This window comes from Clarias gariepinus, chromosome 9, assembly GCF_024256425.1.
Source record: "Clarias gariepinus isolate MV-2021 ecotype Netherlands chromosome 9, CGAR_prim_01v2, whole genome shotgun sequence".
In the NCBI taxonomy this organism is placed as follows: Eukaryota; Metazoa; Chordata; class Actinopteri; order Siluriformes; family Clariidae; genus Clarias; species Clarias gariepinus.
Genome location: NC_071108.1, coordinates 16,908,265 through 16,925,821, shown reverse-complemented (window position 1 = coordinate 16,925,821; position 17,557 = coordinate 16,908,265). Strand labels below are relative to the sequence as shown.

The 17,557-nt window shown below is 39.2% G+C and overlaps 1 protein-coding gene across 3 annotated transcripts in view; it reads right to left on the bottom strand.

The window, feature by feature from the left end:
• dock8 (dedicator of cytokinesis 8) overlaps positions 1-17,557 on the bottom strand; it is a 67,084-nt gene that overhangs the window by 4,782 nt on the left and 44,745 nt on the right. For all 3 annotated transcript variants that reach the window (XM_053503373.1, XM_053503374.1, XM_053503375.1), the window contains 24 exons: positions 17,092-17,255; positions 16,852-16,947; positions 16,648-16,743; positions 16,054-16,200; positions 15,777-15,890; positions 15,517-15,672; positions 14,412-14,548; positions 13,664-13,827; positions 13,406-13,557; positions 12,378-12,560; positions 11,403-11,529; positions 11,066-11,153; positions 10,467-10,563; positions 10,007-10,141; positions 8,903-9,055; positions 6,842-7,000; positions 6,398-6,498; positions 4,851-5,043; positions 3,725-3,868; positions 3,372-3,503; positions 2,194-2,328; positions 1,936-2,025; positions 1,145-1,381; positions 488-631 (listed from right to left, as the gene is read on the bottom strand). In XM_053503373.1, the coding sequence (XP_053359348.1) occupies positions 488-631; positions 1,145-1,381; positions 1,936-2,025; positions 2,194-2,328; positions 3,372-3,503; positions 3,725-3,868; positions 4,851-5,043; positions 6,398-6,498; positions 6,842-7,000; positions 8,903-9,055; positions 10,007-10,141; positions 10,467-10,563; positions 11,066-11,153; positions 11,403-11,529; positions 12,378-12,560; positions 13,406-13,557; positions 13,664-13,827; positions 14,412-14,548; positions 15,517-15,672; positions 15,777-15,890; positions 16,054-16,200; positions 16,648-16,743; positions 16,852-16,947; positions 17,092-17,255 (3,344 nt within the window). The remainder of the gene's footprint in view (positions 1-487; positions 632-1,144; positions 1,382-1,935; positions 2,026-2,193; positions 2,329-3,371; positions 3,504-3,724; positions 3,869-4,850; positions 5,044-6,397; positions 6,499-6,841; positions 7,001-8,902; positions 9,056-10,006; positions 10,142-10,466; positions 10,564-11,065; positions 11,154-11,402; positions 11,530-12,377; positions 12,561-13,405; positions 13,558-13,663; positions 13,828-14,411; positions 14,549-15,516; positions 15,673-15,776; positions 15,891-16,053; positions 16,201-16,647; positions 16,744-16,851; positions 16,948-17,091; positions 17,256-17,557) is intronic.

The window sequence follows — 17,557 nt, the reverse complement described above, 5'->3', positions numbered from 1 at the left end:
AGGGAGGGAGGGAAAAAGAAAGAGGTTTCTTTCCTGAACTCAGCACTGACAGAGAAAATGAATGCTTCGCACATTGGAGGCCACGAGGTAAAGTCAACACATGAGGGGAAAAAGCATGAATAGGCCTTTGTCTAAGAGATGCGGCTGCGCGGCCCAGGAGCGGAGCGATTGCCATACGGTTCCAGTGTTGTCCCTCCAATTGGCATTTATCATATAACCACAGCCATCTCCTCAGGATTCTGGAGACGACGCAACGGTAAACGTATCATGATTGGTGCTGTAAATTGTTATTCTGTGGGTCTGGGCAGCCTCAGGAAGGCGATATCACTTTTAAACTATTCCGACTGACTTTCATGGCTTATAGCACTCTGACTTCCTCAGACTGAAGAAAAAGGGAGAACACATGATAAAACTAAATAAACAGCTGAATGAGCTGAGGAACACGTCAGTTTAGAGTTTAGATTAAGGTGAGTTAACTGTAACAGACCTGGTTAACTGTGGCTGTTACAGAGCCCTGCAAAACCATCTGCAGCATCTTAGGGTCAGGCTTCTCTTTGTGTGTGGCGATAGCCAGCTCGCGGGTTTTGTTCTGCATGTCTTCGATAGCCACCTCAATCGGAGTCAGGTCAAACTGCAGAAAAGAAAATAAAGACAAGTACACTTCATTCATTTGGCCTGAAAAATGTAATTTCCCTGCAATAATATGACGGATTCAATGGCTGCTACAGTGCACAAGTTTTTTTGAAACACATTAAATATGTTTAGATTGAAATACTTCTAAAGTTATCTTAGTGATTCGGGGTTAATCTGTTGGCTGGTGCTGTACTTTTCTTAATACTTATGAACAGGAGGACATTTCCAGCACAGTTACACTGTTCAAGAACATAAGGAATAATGTTGCTGGTGCTGAACACTTAGGAACCGATAAGAAGGTGGCTAAAGCTCTCTTTTTCTCTGTAGAAATCAAATCCCACTGACACCATCATCAAGTAGTTAAATGGCATTATGGGTAATGGATTTTTATATCTAGTTAACGCGATATATATAATTGAAGATAATACTAAGAATAAAGTCCATTTCTTTTTTCAAGTCTAGAGCGAACAGAATAAAAAAATTTTTTAAAAGGTTGAGTGGGCTTTGGTACCTCCTCCTTCTGAATGACATTGATTCGCGTCTTTACGTAAGGAAAAGCATGCTGTGTGGTGAGGATAGTCTTCCTTTTGTACTGCTCGTTGAGCTCTCCCCGGGGCCGTCCGCTCTTAGTGAACGGGGTGGTGTACATGAACCTGCGCAGGTTGAAGTTCTTCTCAAAGTTGGTCATGCGATCTTTCATCTCATAGTCGTCAAAGTAGGGCTCCACAAACGTGATCTGTATATATGCCTAGGAGCAGAAATAAACACTTAAATAAGTAACCTTTTTTTTTTTAACATAATCAATTGATCAACATATGAGGGGTGTTCAAGTTAAACTGGGACTTTTGACTATGCAGAATACCAGAACACAGTTATACACAGAATAAAAACTATATTTATTTCTTTATATAATCCCGTTACACTAATGCACTTATCCCAGTGTTCCATCAGTACTTGTATACCATCTTGGTATAAAGATTTCTCAGTTTTTCTCATTAAAGGAAAAGGAGATCCTGTTAGGTCAGCATTTCGGACATGAAGCATGGAGATGGCTCCAGCATACTAAGAAAACTTTCTACTTTGATGATTTGCATGCACTATCAAAACCTTGTTCTTTTATTCTGCACAATCAAAAGTCCTGGTTTAATTTGAAAATCCTTCATATTACATTTGAATAAAACATGATGAAAAAAAAATTCAGTTAGAAAACAGCTTGATGTAAATACAGGAAGTTCTTTCTTTAAAAGCTCTTAATTATCTTTTAATTAACTTTTAATTAGCATTACATCTGGTTTTAAATACCTTATTGGGATTGAGTTTGTTTCTGTCTACAGGTGTGGAATCCTTAATCATTTCCAGAACACCGTCTCCCATACACTGTCCGTAAAAATTCTGTAAAAATGACAAACCTGGTTACAAACAGCCATGACAAGTTAAGATGTTTTACATACTTTTACATAAATCTGTTTAAGCTCTCACAAGCTCTCTTATTGTAGAATTCACTCATCAGTGATATATTGTGATAAACCCTGCAGTAGATGCAAGCTCAGCATTTCTTACTTCGAGTCTGTGGGAGATCTCAGGTAGGTGTGTGATTCCGGGCTCCTTATATATAAACTCACGCTCGTCAAGATCTCCAAACTTCGAGCCAAAAAATGCCACGCGGAAATACGTCCCAAACATTCTCTTATGACCCTGAGACACAACACACACACACACACAAATAAATACTGTAAATAAATAGTTTCAGGCTTACAGGCATGAGAATTGTTCTGTCTAAACTTTAGAAAGGCGACAAACATTGCACAATGATGCCATCCTAAGATGTCAGTAAAAGACGAACTATATTTTATTTTTATCTCAGAAAAATCATCTAAATATTGATGCAATTAAGTGCATTAATATTACTTAGCTAACTCAGTGTTTTAGTACCAATGAAAACCATCAGTTTGAAAAATATCAGTTGATAAAAAAACATCAGTTTCATTTCAATTACAGATTTTTATTATCCATGTCAAATGTTTGGTAGCACTTTCATTTAAAAAATAAAATTCTTCGAAAAATATTGGCACAATAAAAAAAAACTGTGTACTGGGGTACTGACTTAAATATATGATTTAATCACTAAATTATAAATTGTTAACAATATAATGCCATATGGTAATTTACAGACGTGTCTGATTCGTTGACTTTATTTATATATTTGTGGCATGGAGCCAGATCAGTTCCATAATTCACAATATACTAAACATAAATGTCACAAGATTCACAAACGTGAGACAAAAATATTTGCATTGACAAAACACTCGCCATTAAATACACAAATGCGTTTTTTCCCCCCTAACAGCATTCTCTCCAGCCTATCAGATGTATCCTACAATCACAGAACGTAAATGTAAGGATATGATTAAAGTATGATTGGACACAATACATTACATACAGTACATTGTGCAGTGTGTCAGACAGACAGAATGACCCTCAGGTTAATATATCAGTGACACATGCACACTGCGCACATGTAACGCAACATAGTCGGCTTAAATCATACGCTCAAATTTATGTTCATTTAGGTGATTGGCTGAAATGATAATAATTCTCGGGACAATTATTTGTAATTTATGAAACTGATCAGACTCCATATTGTCAGATATTATAATATATATATAATATTCCTGCTGCAGGTGAATGTTCTTATAATTCATATGCAATATCAGTGGTGAATCTTCACTCTGGTTTACCTTCTGAACGACGTTCTCAAAAGCTCTTTTCAGATTGTCATGAGTTGTGGCCAGTTTCCGGAAATCTCTATGAGCCTCCAGGATAGGAATGATGATTTTATACACCTCATTCACCGCCTCATACAATCCACCCTGTTTAGCAGAAGCAGTGGCACAATCAACTAGTAACACTCAATGATGGACAAAAAACTGCAGCAACAATGCTACAGAGTAGCTGAACTACTGTATATTTCACACAAACATGTAGTATGTTATATCGTCAGGATTGTTAGATTATACGCAAGTGTCCTCTAATTCACAAGCAATTCATGAATACGTGATATCATCGGCTAGGTTAAGGATATGGGACGTACGTTGCTGAAGAGTTCTGCAGCCTGCTCAAGAAGCCCCACCAGACCAGTCTCTGTGAAGTACCGTCCTGAACAAACTCCGTCCTCATCTGGGGACAGGATATCATCGGACACCGCAGACTCCTCCAGGACATTAGGGGAGATGTGCTGTCAGGATGAAAGGGCGCTGATTATTTCACTACTTCAGAGTTTTCGAATGTATCTCAATGTCTCCTAAATCATGAGTTATGTCTCAACACCTCTAATTTATTCCTCGGTATTATGTCTAATTATTCCAGATTCATCCAGATGTGGAATGAAAACGTCTTAAATATTTTTACCTGTTCAAATATTGATAATAATACAATCTAGCTACCCAAGCTTCACAGTTTAAAGAAAAAAATTCCCTTTGAATTATTTGCTTATTAATCTTGTGACATTTAGTCGTGTGCATTCTAAATTGACTTTTTTAAATGTTATACATTTAGCAAAGACATATTGGTCTAATTGTCTACTTAGCTCCATACTTTCCTAATGTTGCCTATCTCCTAATATTCTTCCCAGGGGGAATTTATTTCTACATAGAAAGACTCGTGCATCAGCACTTTAAGCTATATTGTATATCCTGCTTTCTCATGCCCTCATCTGTACACTCTGCTTAAACAGATCAGATTCGAGAGCTTGGATATCGAGCCGAGACTCTCCTGTAACTCATGATTAGTGGAGCATTTTTGTGTAACTGTGCCACATTCAACTCACACCTTCCAGCATTTACTGTCTACACTGGTGTTCTCATTAATATGACAATAAACACCACTGTACAATTAAGAGTGAGAAAAGAAACTCTTGTTTTTTTAGCATCAACTTGTTAAATAAACATGTACCATATAACTTGGAGTTTCCATTTAAGGAACAGTTATATCTAAGGTATCCAAGTTTCATATAATTCCCGTGTTTACCATGTAGGGTTTGCAGACAGGTACAGTCTTTTACAGTAATTTCTGATCTAGTGCTTTGAATCACTAAATGAGTCATTGTGGGTACTCGCTGCTGTGGTCTTATTATATAATACTACATTCTTTGGCCTCTTTAAACTATTACATCTATAAAAGCTGAAGGTCTGCAGTCCGGCTAAAGACTGTTCTCTTACTTGGAAGGTGACGCTGCCCACAGGCAGGTACTTGTGGTCCTCCAGCATGCTGAGGTACTCAGCCACCAGGGCAGCAGCATGCACCAGACACATGGCTGACTCGGTGAAACACTTTTTGCCGTTATGCTTCTCAGCCATGTTCTGGAGCCAGGTCAGACGCAGATCAGGTGACGTCTGGTAGCCCTTTGCGATCCTGTCACAGACGCAAGAACAGAGGTTGACTTTCTATGATAGAGCAATTAGGCTGCAAAATTCCAATTCTGACAGCCTGAAAATCAAGGACATGTGTGTGCTTTAAGCTTTTGCATGCAGTCTGTGCACATGCTGGGCCAAAGCTCAAGGCTAAGACACAACCACATAGTTTCCATGGTAAGTTCAAAAACAGTAGACAAACAACAGAAACCGCAAGGAAATGGGAAGCAGAGTAAGAAACCACAGTACAAGGAGGCAAAAGGAAGGGGATGGCAACACACACTCAACTGAGTGAGTGAGCGATTGTCTGGCTGAGTGACCAAGTTACTACGGGGGTAAAGGAATGAGTAAATGACAGATCAAGTGAGTGAGTGATCAAATGATTGATGGAGTGAAGAAATAAATGATGTCTGGCTGACTGATGCAGTTAGTGGGTGAGTTAGTGATGAGAGAGTGATGACTAGATGACTGAAGGATTGAGTTAGTAAGTGAGTAGCCAGGGGGCTGACGGAGTGAGTGAGTGACTGAGTTTGTGGTTAACTGACCAATGGAGTGAGAGACTGAGTGAGTGACTAAGTGAAAGACTGATGGGGTGAGTGAGTGAGAGACTGATGGAGTGACTGATGGAGTGACAGAGTAAAAGACTGATGGAGTGACTGAGTGAGAGACTGAGTAAGTGAGTGAGTGACTGATGAAGTGACTGATGGAGTGACTGATGGAGTGACTGATGGAGTGACTGATGGAGTGACTGATGGAGTGACAGAGTAAAAGACTGATGGAGTGACTGAGTGAGAGACTGAGTAAGTGAGTGAGTGACTGATGGAGTGACTGATGGAGTGACTGAGGGAGTGACTGAGGGAGTGACTGAGTAAGTGAGTGAGGGAGTGACTGAGGGAGTTAGTGACTAACTGGGCAAGGAAATAAGTGAGTGACTAAGTGATAGCATGAGTGAGTGATTAAGTAACTGATGAAGTGAATGGATGAGTGACTACTGATAGATTAAGTGATGACTGAGTGATTAAATGAGGGACTGAATGTCAGGGTGACAGAGTTTCAAACTGATTAACTCAGTGTGTGAATGACAGAGTGAGTGTTTGAAATGAGTAAATGATTGGTTGAAAGTAAGTACGTGAGTGATAGAATGAATGACTTGAATAGTTGACTGACTGACTGACTTAGCAACAGACTAAATAAATGACTGAGTGACAAATGATTAACAAAATGTCTGAATGAGTGACTGATGGAATAAGAGAATGAAAGAGTGAATATGACTGATGAAGTGATTAAGCGGTAGAATGAGTGACTGAGTAAATGAATACGCAATTTGTGTGTGTGGATAGAAATATATATGTTACCTATACATAAGGTCCATGAGCATTTCAGGATCTTCTTGAAACTCCTTCATTTTGACTGTATCTGAAAGGATGCTGTTTAGATTCCTCAAGAGTTCATCCACCTGAGAAAATGACAAAGTGAAGATTATATATATTTTTTTGCTGGGAAATTCACTAGTTTAAACACCAGCTTCAATGTGATTTCAAACCGCCCGTGATTCTTGCTGCATGACTTAACACATTCCATTAAGTAGCCAAGAAGTCCATATTAAGAGAAGACTCAGAGTTATCCCTGTCATTTTATCAAGAAGGCCAGACCATAATTTCACTGGCAACATTCCTGCTGCGCTATTGATTGACTCAGCAGTCTAGACGGTGGTGGGTTTTATTTGATTTGAGACTTATAAATAGCACTACCTAGTACATACCTCACGCTGTTTTACTGGGTTAGCAGGAGCATTTTACCTGTCCAGGAAGCTGTGTGGATTGCATCTCCGCGTCTTCCTCGGCGTAGGCTAGGATGGTGCGGAACGAGCGGCGCAGGTACTCCTCGTGCACGTCCGAGGACTTTCCTACTAGAGACGCCAATGACATGGTCACCTGCATCTTCACTCTGGAGAAATTCTGTTCAGGGAGCAGGCAACATGTATTACGAAGCAGTTAATAATGTGTAACTGAATGTCAAAAAGAATATTGCATGCTGGGTTAGGGTTAAAACATTTTGCAGGAAATCCATAAAAAGAAAGAGGAATGTCGTGCTTATTATTAAATCATTGATTCTCGCTCTATAGTAGTGGCATAAAGAGTAGTGCAACTGCTTTACAGATCTGTCAGTTTGTAAGTTCATACTGTTTTAAAGAACTGCTATAGCACATTATATAAAAATAAGCATCTAATCATATATATTTCTGAGCTCGTTGTAAGGAGAGGTGTGTTACACATATATGGAAGGAGACTCCAGTGTCATTGGTACTGAACGCTCAATAACTCCCCCTGGCCGACTTATCCTAAAGCCTGCTTAATCCTATTTTAAATACTCTCTATCATCATCAGTCTGCTCAGGGCTTTTTTTTTTTTTATAAAGTAGCCTCTGAGGTTATTTCAGCTAATTTTTACTGTTGCAGGTGAGAGGCTTAAAATGAAGCATGGCAAAGAGCCAGGCACATTAAACATTGCTATCATAGTCTCAGCTCATTGATTCTGGGGTGGACCCAGCTAAGGGCAGCAAATGCTCCATCCATCTCGCTCAGCATCAGGAAACTGCAAAACGATCCCATTAACTCAGACATAATTGCCAATGGATCATTTCAGTGGCACCATTATGCTGGTTTGACCATATGTGCGAGACATCTCAAGACACATCTTATCGTATGTTTCGGGGCAAGCTTCTGCCACCAGGATTGTCAGGGTGTCAGTGTTAGACAGCTGATTCATTTTAGCTTTGTCCTTAAACCCATAGTGTTTGTTGAACTAGCATGCCGTTTACTACGAGACAAGCAAGCCAGGCAAACATAAAATTGGAGCTGAGGAGAGAAAAACAAGTGAGTCATTGTGGCTTGGAATCCACATGACTCATTCAAAGGTTATAATAATGACAACAGAGGTAACTGTCAGGGCAAACCAAACACTCCAGCAAACAGAGATGGGGAGATTTTCATCGTTTCCCCATTAAAGATGAATGGGAGAGCAAACAACGTGGCCATCTGTTCGGGGTGGGCTGAGTAATGTGTGTGTGTGTTAGGTGAGGGGGAAGTAAACGACATGAACGGAGGAAATAGTCCATCCAATCAGTGCACACAGGAAAAGACCCGAAACCAAACACACCACCGTTAGCGGCATACGTCAGGGGTGACAAAATTGAACGCAAATGTCACACACGTGCAACAACTTCTCAAAACCATTGCAAATAGATTTAACTCAGTATCACAGCAATACTGACTTTCAAACAGCAGGAACATACTGACTCATGAAGTCATTGTTAGATTATTTCCCTAATATGTCTATATTAGGGAAGATTTTTAACCAGCACAATGAGAGGACTCTTTTGCCTAATTGAAGTATTTGGCAGGACAGATGCTCTTATTAGAATATGGAAAAACTGTGATTTGAGGTGGATGGGGGTTGATGCTCCGGGTCAAGATTTTTTCAAAATGAAAGAAAGACCTGAGCCGTATGTGTGTTTTGTAGTGGTGGTCTTACATAAGGCCAATAATTTACAGCTGTAGCACAGGTGTGTGTGTGTGAGCATGTTTTTATATCTTGGATAGGAACAAACTGTCCCCACAAGGATAGAAATACCTAGAAGTTTCAGCCTAATCTGCAGCTTTATTTAAAAGAATATTGCCCTGATTTTTATTAATAGTTAGATTCGGGTGCGGGTATAGCAATAATGAGCTGCATTAATATTTATTTCAATCAAAATGCTTCACAATAAGGCAAAGTTATAGCTCATGTCGGTATAAGGTTACAGTAGGTCAAGGTTTAGAGCTAGGCACAACATTGTCGAAATGAGAACAAAAGTCTTACACTTGCGGAACTAAAGCTGTATCTCATGATGAGGTAGAGTGTAGCGCAGGCCTGGTTCCTGTTGCTGTCCACACAGCTGCTGCAGTACTGAAGCACTTTCTGGCACAGATCCGCACACTGCTCGGCCTCCTCCTCGAACAACAAGTCCCCGAACTAAAACCCATCAGACCAGCTTATGACATCACTCACAATAATTACTACAAGACCACTGTTAATTATAATACTTCAATGGTTAATTAAAGAAACACTGCACTCAGTTTAATAGTCAAACCCCTCGTCCGCCCCTGCAGCATACGGCATGTGATCAGTACAGACAGTGATTTTGGTCAGATGTTGAATTCCGTCAATAAATGTTGCAATGTTGCATTTCTTTTGCATTTGTAGTAATAATTGTTCATTAATTTGTATTATTTATTCATACTAAAAGACATGGGATTATGTTTTATAGGGAATAATTTACTAATGTTATTGTAGTGTACACACACTACAGCACCTGCAGAAAAATGTAAGCAGAACTCATTTCTGTTGTATGGCACCAGTGTTGGAAAATTCAATAAATGGCTTAATAAGTTTCTACTGCCTGTTAGATGAATTTTAAGAGCTAATGTCTACAGATTTAAATTAGATTTTTAAATTTTATTTTAAACCCAATGTACAGATTTTAGGGTTGGGTCGATAGACGATGCCATCGTCCATCGCCGATAGACATCACGATAGACATCACGAGCCGCCCTCGCGATCCTCCGCCCCGCCCCCGCCGCAGCAGCAACCAGCTCGCGGAAAACACACACTTCTTCGAGAAGAATTCCGACCTGGCAGCTTATACTGCATGTCAAATGTTTGCAGCGTCGCCTATCGTCCATCGTGATGTTTCACATTAGACATTGTACAATGCCAAATTAGTCGACATCGCCCAACCCTAACAGATTTCAACAACTGCCCTTAAAATCTAATTAAATACACCTACCCATGTTTCTATACAGAAAAACTATTATCTGTGGTAATCACATGTATGCATTTGCAAGTAGGCTTTAGATGGAGTCGACAGAGACGTAATTGTTTGCATAACAATAAATAAATAATAATAATAAAATAAAAAAATACCTTCACGACGAGAGCACGGATCGTACTGAAGCAGTGTGCTAGAAACACAGTGCTCTGGTTGCACGTTAGTGAGTGCAGCAGAACCCTTAGTACCCCACCAACCGCACTATCCTTATAGTCTGCCAGTGGTACAGCCTGGGAGAAAAAGGCACATAGGCACATGCGCGCACACACACACACACACACATGCATTTATTTCACCTCCTTTACAGCAGCTTTCTATGCAATGTGAATGCAATCGTTTCATACAATCCTTATCTAATTCAAATTTTGATTCCCTGCGTTTTTCAAGTGCTGCTTCAATTTGTGCAAAAAAAATATTTATTTTATTTCTCGTGATATAATTTGATGTCAATTTTGATGTCAGGATTATCATTACTTCAAAAAATAAGACTAAGAAAGCAGGAGTAAACTATGCTGGTGATGTGTACTGAGGATGGATTGCGTTCTCCTCTCTTACCTGCACGATGATCTCCAGCAGGTCCAAGACTATGAGGTTGGCCTCGGTGGCCAGATTCCCACTGATTATGGCTTCCTGGTCCAACTCAGCTTTAGATCTGAGAAAACACACCCAACAAAAAAACCACATTAATCATCATTTCTTAAGGGTTGCAGCATGCCGCATGTCGATTATATGAATTCATATGAACTAATACCTAAAGAACAAATTTTCCCAGACTTTCATTCATTCTTTTTACTAAATTTACTCTCTGTGATTTATGAAGTGAGAAAATGTAAAAAATGCTGAAACTGAAATGTTTAAATGATTGGACAGAGAGGTATGTGATTATTCCCCACTTTAAAACCTTTCATTTCTTCAGATTCCAAGCCGTTAATCAAAAGTGGTAATGTAAAGCTGCACTTCGACCTAATGTGGCTTATTTATAGCCATGAACTTAAGACTTATGGCATAAGTCACCATTGAGTAAGTTACAATGTTGGTAGAATATCCAGATCTTTGTAAGCAGGGGATTTGATCATAAATTTAAATCTACTACCCCGAGTTTAGAAGATAAAAGCACTAATTAAGTGAGTTAAGGAGAAATTATCTGCACACACTTGTCCTGTCTGTCGTTGGTCTGGCGCCACTGTGTGAGGTCTTTCCTCCAGCGCAGGTTCTCTCTCTGGCCCACGGTCCGGTCGTTAGCTTCCAAGGGCGAGAAAAAAAAGAGATGACAACTCAATATAAGGAAATCATCACTCCATCAAAAGGAAATAGGGCTGACTTCTGGTAGACAATACATGACTTCCATATGTGAATGTCTTGCTAAGCAATCATCTTTATAGCTCATTCTGCACCAGAGGGCCTCTACATTATTCATTGCACTGCCTGGAAGCAGAGTGTAAAAGCGATTTCTCTGTCTGCCCTTTGAGGCCGTGGAAGAGGAACGCTCACCTCCCACCCTCTTCATCATCTGTCCTCTGGCTCCCAGGCCTCCCAGTAGTGCCTCTTCCAGACGAGCTTTAGCCTGCTGAGATTTCTGTAGGGCCTGCACGCTCACTTTATCTGAGCTCTGTTTCCCCTACACACACATACACACACACACACACACATAGTTACACACAATGACATGCATACCCAATATCTAGCGACTAGATATGTAGCAGTTACCAAGAGCAAGAATTTTGGATGTTTCCCCAAACATGGGAAAAGAACGGAGAACCTATTAAGTCAAAACCTGAATAAACAAATCTTTGTGGTAGCGAACAAATGTTAAAATACACCAGGGGTGGAGAAATCATACAAGTATTAGATTGTGCAAGAAAGCTCCAATGTGCTTTCCTGTTCCTAAATACTGTACTTGCATAATCGAGCATAAAACATGTCAAATAATGCAAGTCAAATGTTAAATTCATTCAGAACAGAAGATTACCACACAAGAGTAAAGAGTTATCTTTTGCATTTAAACAACTTTAAACTTCAGATTCTGTTATTCAGATTGATAAATGTACGATAAATGTATGAAGAACTATATGAATACAGACCAAACAAGATATTTGGATTAAATATCTAATTAGGATAAGATATTTAAAAATCATAAAAAATACATTCTTTAAAAAATCTGATGCACATCTATATAACTTAATCTTACACATTTTATATTCTTGCCTTTGAAAAAAGAATGCACACTTTTATGGCTTAATTTACAAATACTGCCGACTGAAATGTTAATGTAGGTGCTGTTCAATGTTAAACCTGTTAAATATTAACTGTCTTGTCATCTACAATTAGACTTCCATTATAATTCAGTTTTGAGGTGTTCTGGTGTTTGTTCACATCAGTGCACATACTTTACTGTAGCAGTAAATAGAGATTCGTTTGATAAAACACAGCAGTGTTCCTTTAAAAGACCTAAATAAAGGTTCTCACCCTGTAGTCAAAACAGGACGTGCAGATGGTGAGGAGCTCGAGGAGACGACTGAGCTGAGACAGGGAGATGTCCACTATCCAACGCTGGATCAGGCCCTGGTCTGCAGTCTTCATGACCCACAGGAAACACACCAGCAGATTACGGCTGGTCTCTGCAGAGAGCGTGCTACAGCTTCTACCTGACTGTTGGATAGGAGACAGGGCAGTTATAGAGCATTCGGATGATAAAAATATAATTACTGACAGACACTCGCGAAGAGAAACAGAAGAGGGTAGAAAAAAGCTAAACACACATGATGTGAAAAAGACTTCAATGCTGATTTTAATCAAAAATCTTTAATCGATCGATATTTTAAAATAAAATCAAAATATTTGAGTCAATTACCAGGAACCGTTTTATTCCTAAGCACAAATGTACATCAAGATGTCAGTTGGAATTTTTGTCTGTTTGTTTGTGCACGCATACCGTAAAAACTACTTAACTAATTTTAAAGGGGTTTTTACAGGTGTATTTGTCCGAGCTTGAGGTAACATATGGGTTTTGTTTTAACGCAATCGGCCCATGGGAAGAGAAGATATAATACTTTAATTTAAATGAAAAACGCCTATATATCATTAAAAAAATCGACCTTGAAAAAGTCATTAGTTCATCTCTAAATTCAACAGATGGCGCTGTTCATTTAAATACCAGCTTATGAGTGTGCAATTAAAATATACTTAATAAATGCGATCTCACACCTTCATTCCGCGCACTTCACAGTAACGCTTAAAAGTTTTAGTTCATTCCAAAATTCAACAGATGGCGCTGTACATTTTTTTAAACGGGCTTATAAATATGCAATTAAATTCCATTAATAAAAAAATTGATATTTGTTTAACTATAGTTATTTTGAATAGTTAGATATATATACTCCTTAAATTAATATTTGAAATAGTGTCTATAGCATTTCTGTGTTTTTCTTATTCAAACACTATGACCTAATTCAAAAGTAATACAGCGTTTGGCATAAAAAACATGCACTTCTCACCACAGAGGCCATGGACACCAGTGCATTTCTTGCCAGGGTGTTGAACGGGTTTCCTGCAATTGCCATGGCAACAGACTGATTGATAGGAGGGACATTATCAAACTCGTCCTCTGGCCCGCTGGACTTGGTCTTGTTGCCCCGTGACTCAGAAACTGCAGAAATAATATACATCCTCAATACAGACATGTGTACTCAAGTGTGTCGACAGGTGATATCAGGAAGGTTGAACCTAAAGCTGTTAGAGGGTAAAACTCAAACCTGTGAAGTCGAGGTAGTTGAGGGAGTCGATGATGATCCCCACCAGGGGGAGGTAAAGAGCAGCAATCCTAGTCCTGACTTCTAACCGTGAGCACCGAGGGTCCAAATCATGAGCACACAGTAGGCTATATGTGGCATTTATGGCTTTGCGCTGCACCTTACTTCTGCACACACACACACACACACACACACACACACACACATAGTATTCACAATGACGCACACTCAATATTCACCCGTACATGCATGCAGGTATCTAATCAACCAATCATGAGGCCGCAGCACAATGCATGAAAAAAAAACATGCACAAACAGGTCACATTAATCATCAGAATAAAGAATACGTGTGATATCTGTGGTATTTTTAATACAAGTATTTAATAATTTATATTATAAAAGCAAGAAGAAACTGTTTTGCTGTTCATGTCGGCATTGCTCTGTGTTTAGTTTGGATGTGTTGAATATTTTAACTAGAATAAAAACACTGTTGTTGTTACACATTAGTTACTATTATTAAGCGAATAGTGCATTTAATTTAAAGTGTGAGGTGCAGTAACTTATGCTTATGAGACGTGTCCGCATTTCAAGTATCAGTTTTAAAGAATGCAATCTCAGAGGTAATAAAATAAAACTGAGCACTACAAATGATTTAAAGAGAAAAATAAATAAAAAAATAAATAAAACGCAGTGTTTAAATACATTCTTAAAAGTAACAATGTTTCCTCTGTGCGCTGTGTGTTGGACTGACCCTTCGGACTCCATATCGAGAGCCGCACTCAGTTCAGTGAGCAGCAGGCCAGTCAGGTAGTGCTGCTGCTTGAACTCCAGAGTCAGATCAAACATGGCTGCAATCTTCTGGTCGGGCAGACTACATGAACTCGAGGTCTGAAAATGACACACACACACACGCACGCACACACACACGTACACAAGTTAATGTCAAGAAATGATTTTCGTGATCCATAATTTGACGTAAAAAAAAAACAGTCAACAGATACTTAAAAGTGTTTTCTGTAATATGTAGAAAAACATCATAAAAGATAATTAGATCATTACTGTAATCACAATGTAAAGACAGTTTGCAACATGAGACGGATGTTGGTAGATTGTTCCCCATAGCTGTTCAATTTACATTATTGTGGCACGAAAAAGTTGTTCTGCTTCGGCACAGTTTTGGTTCTCCTCTTGTAAGGCAACTCGCTAGGTGTATTTTAGTTGAACAGGTGAGCCGGGTGATGTGAATGTGATGCAACTGTCCCTGCATGTAGCAGAAGCCCTAAATATAACAAACTGTTCATTTATTTCATGCCATAGTTTTGCAAAGACAGGCAATACACTATATCTGAATACAATCTACAGAATGGTGAGCGGCTTTGGCCTAAGGTCGGGTAACAAACAACGAAGCCGTTTTATAATTTCGATCCAGTGCCTTGTAATGATGGGTGCTAATGAGGGCTGCCAACTTTTAAAGCTGCACATGTCGACACTGTCTGACCAACAAGCATACGAGCCGGAGATGTAAACCAGAAGAGCTGAAGTCACCGAATAAAACACAATTCTGTATCTGTCTGGACAGAGAACGCCTCTGCACATGAACCAAATTTATGAAGCTTCAGCTCTCGCATTTGAATGTAAAAAAATAATATTAATTAGGTGGGTATTAATCTAGCCTGTGAGTATTGTCATGTTTTTGATGATGCAAAAGATTGTTTAAAAATATGTACAGCTTATGTCTAGCCACACAAGAATAAAAGAAACAAGGTATTACAGCAATGGATTACATTTTTCTTTCCTTCCTTCCCACCCTGAGTAGACAATACCAGTGTGAGGGTGTCTCCTTGGGGCTTACTGACCTGTGAGGTGACAGATGGGGAAGGGGACGTGGGAGCAGATGAAGGGCTACTGAAGTACAGGCTCAGGTTCAGGTAGTGCTCATGACTGCAGAGGACTCTCAAAAACTCCAGCCTCATGGTGATCAGAGTCGACAAGGTCACACTCTTTGCGGACATCTGCAAAAATAAACGCACCCAGTGAGCAGTGAGGGGCAGGGTTACGCCGCAATTCCTACGGCATATACAGTCTATACAGTATATATAGTACAAGAGGCACTCACCTGGTTGCAGTAGTTTTTAACCAGGTTAAAGACAAAGCCTCTGTCCATGAGAGACATCAGGTCATAGATGAAGAACGCCAGACTAATGTTCACCTTTTCAGCCTGCTCCTGTTCCTGTGAGGTCAATACGCAAATTCGCACTGTTACACGTGTTAAACTGGTAATGCTGGCCCTCTTGGGGTCTGGAGAAGTCTTACAAATATCAGAAAATCAAAGCCTGTACTGGAGGCGAAAATCAGGGCAGTACAAATCGAAGCGTACAACTTAAACCCCTAACCTTCTGCTGTTTCACCAGGATAGTGCCAATTTCAGCCGTCACCACGTTGACGATGGTGGTAATGTCGTCCTTGAAGCGGTCAGAAAAGCGATTTTTGCGAGATACTGCATTGTCCATCTGAGAGACATGCTGAGCCATGCTTTTCACCTTTAGATAACACACAGATTATTCCAGCTTATTCAGAGGAAATAAGAGGTGAAGTGAAATTAATCACAAATTCTCATCAAGTCCAAGGAGAAAATATATAGAATTCAATTATGTCTAATAAATTATTATTTAAGCCGATGTTTTTAAAAACATCATATTTTAGCCAACATTTATTGAACATAACCAACATTTTATAAAATGTTGAATTAGTTGAAAATGTGTTTTTAAAGGTATGCATTTATTAAGAAATGGTACACATGACTTTTATTTTATTGAAGCATCCACATACATGATTGGGAGGAAAACAAATCAGTATCACTTAAACTAAGCACTTGTAACACAACATATATTTATCTTTTACAGAAAATACTAGCGCTGTCCACAGTCTGGAGAAGAAACTCTGACAACCTAAGGGCAATCAACAACCTCCTCAAGCTCTCGTCTTACCAGCAGCTCGAAGAAGAACCAGGCGTATTTATAAACGTTCTCTCTGCAGACGCCAGTGCTCACCACCATTTGAAGAGCCAGCTCTTCATGAAATTGCTGGAAGAGATTTATATACGAATGTCTGTTACACACCGTAACGTTGTGCATTTGACTAGATGAACTCTTAAAACACCACATGGGCATCAGACTAAGACAGTTAGTTACCTTTCTGCTTGTGTGCCGAAAGCTACCAGCGGTAATTTGAGATCGATTAGTAACATCAATAAAAGTGGACATCCTGCTGCCGGGATGATTCAATCCCTGGAATAAATCACATGCTTAACTTTGTATGCAATGTGCATGTAGGATGATAGATGACACAGCAAAAAAAGCTTTGTTTATAAAAATATATCTAAATTCTGTTTGACATGTATGTTTAAAAAAAATCGACTGTTAAGTTAATACCTTCTCAACCATTATGCTCTTCACCTCGGCGTCCTCAGGGCTCTGTGGATTAGGAATATCGGGGTTGCTGCTGGAGCGGACTCGGGAATGAAACAGCATGTTGCCTACGCTTGTGGCTGTGGCTCGGCCCATAGTGCTGTACCTGCTCTCCTGTACCAGTCCGCCTGAGGTAAACAACATGTCTGTCATTCATATCATCATAGAAATACCATTTATATCTATTATTATTATATTATATTTATTAATAAAATGTAAGAAATTTTAACCACATAAATGCATAAATAACTAATAACGCTGATACTTAATATTTCTTATCATTTAGGCTATAAATGAACATTAATTCTACCCTATAATTATTTTCCTGTTTGTTAAATGATTAGGCCAATCGTGTAAAGCTTTCTAGAAAGCTAAACAATCCCTTAAATTTGCAATCTGGTGGTAAATACGTTATGAATAAGAATTACTC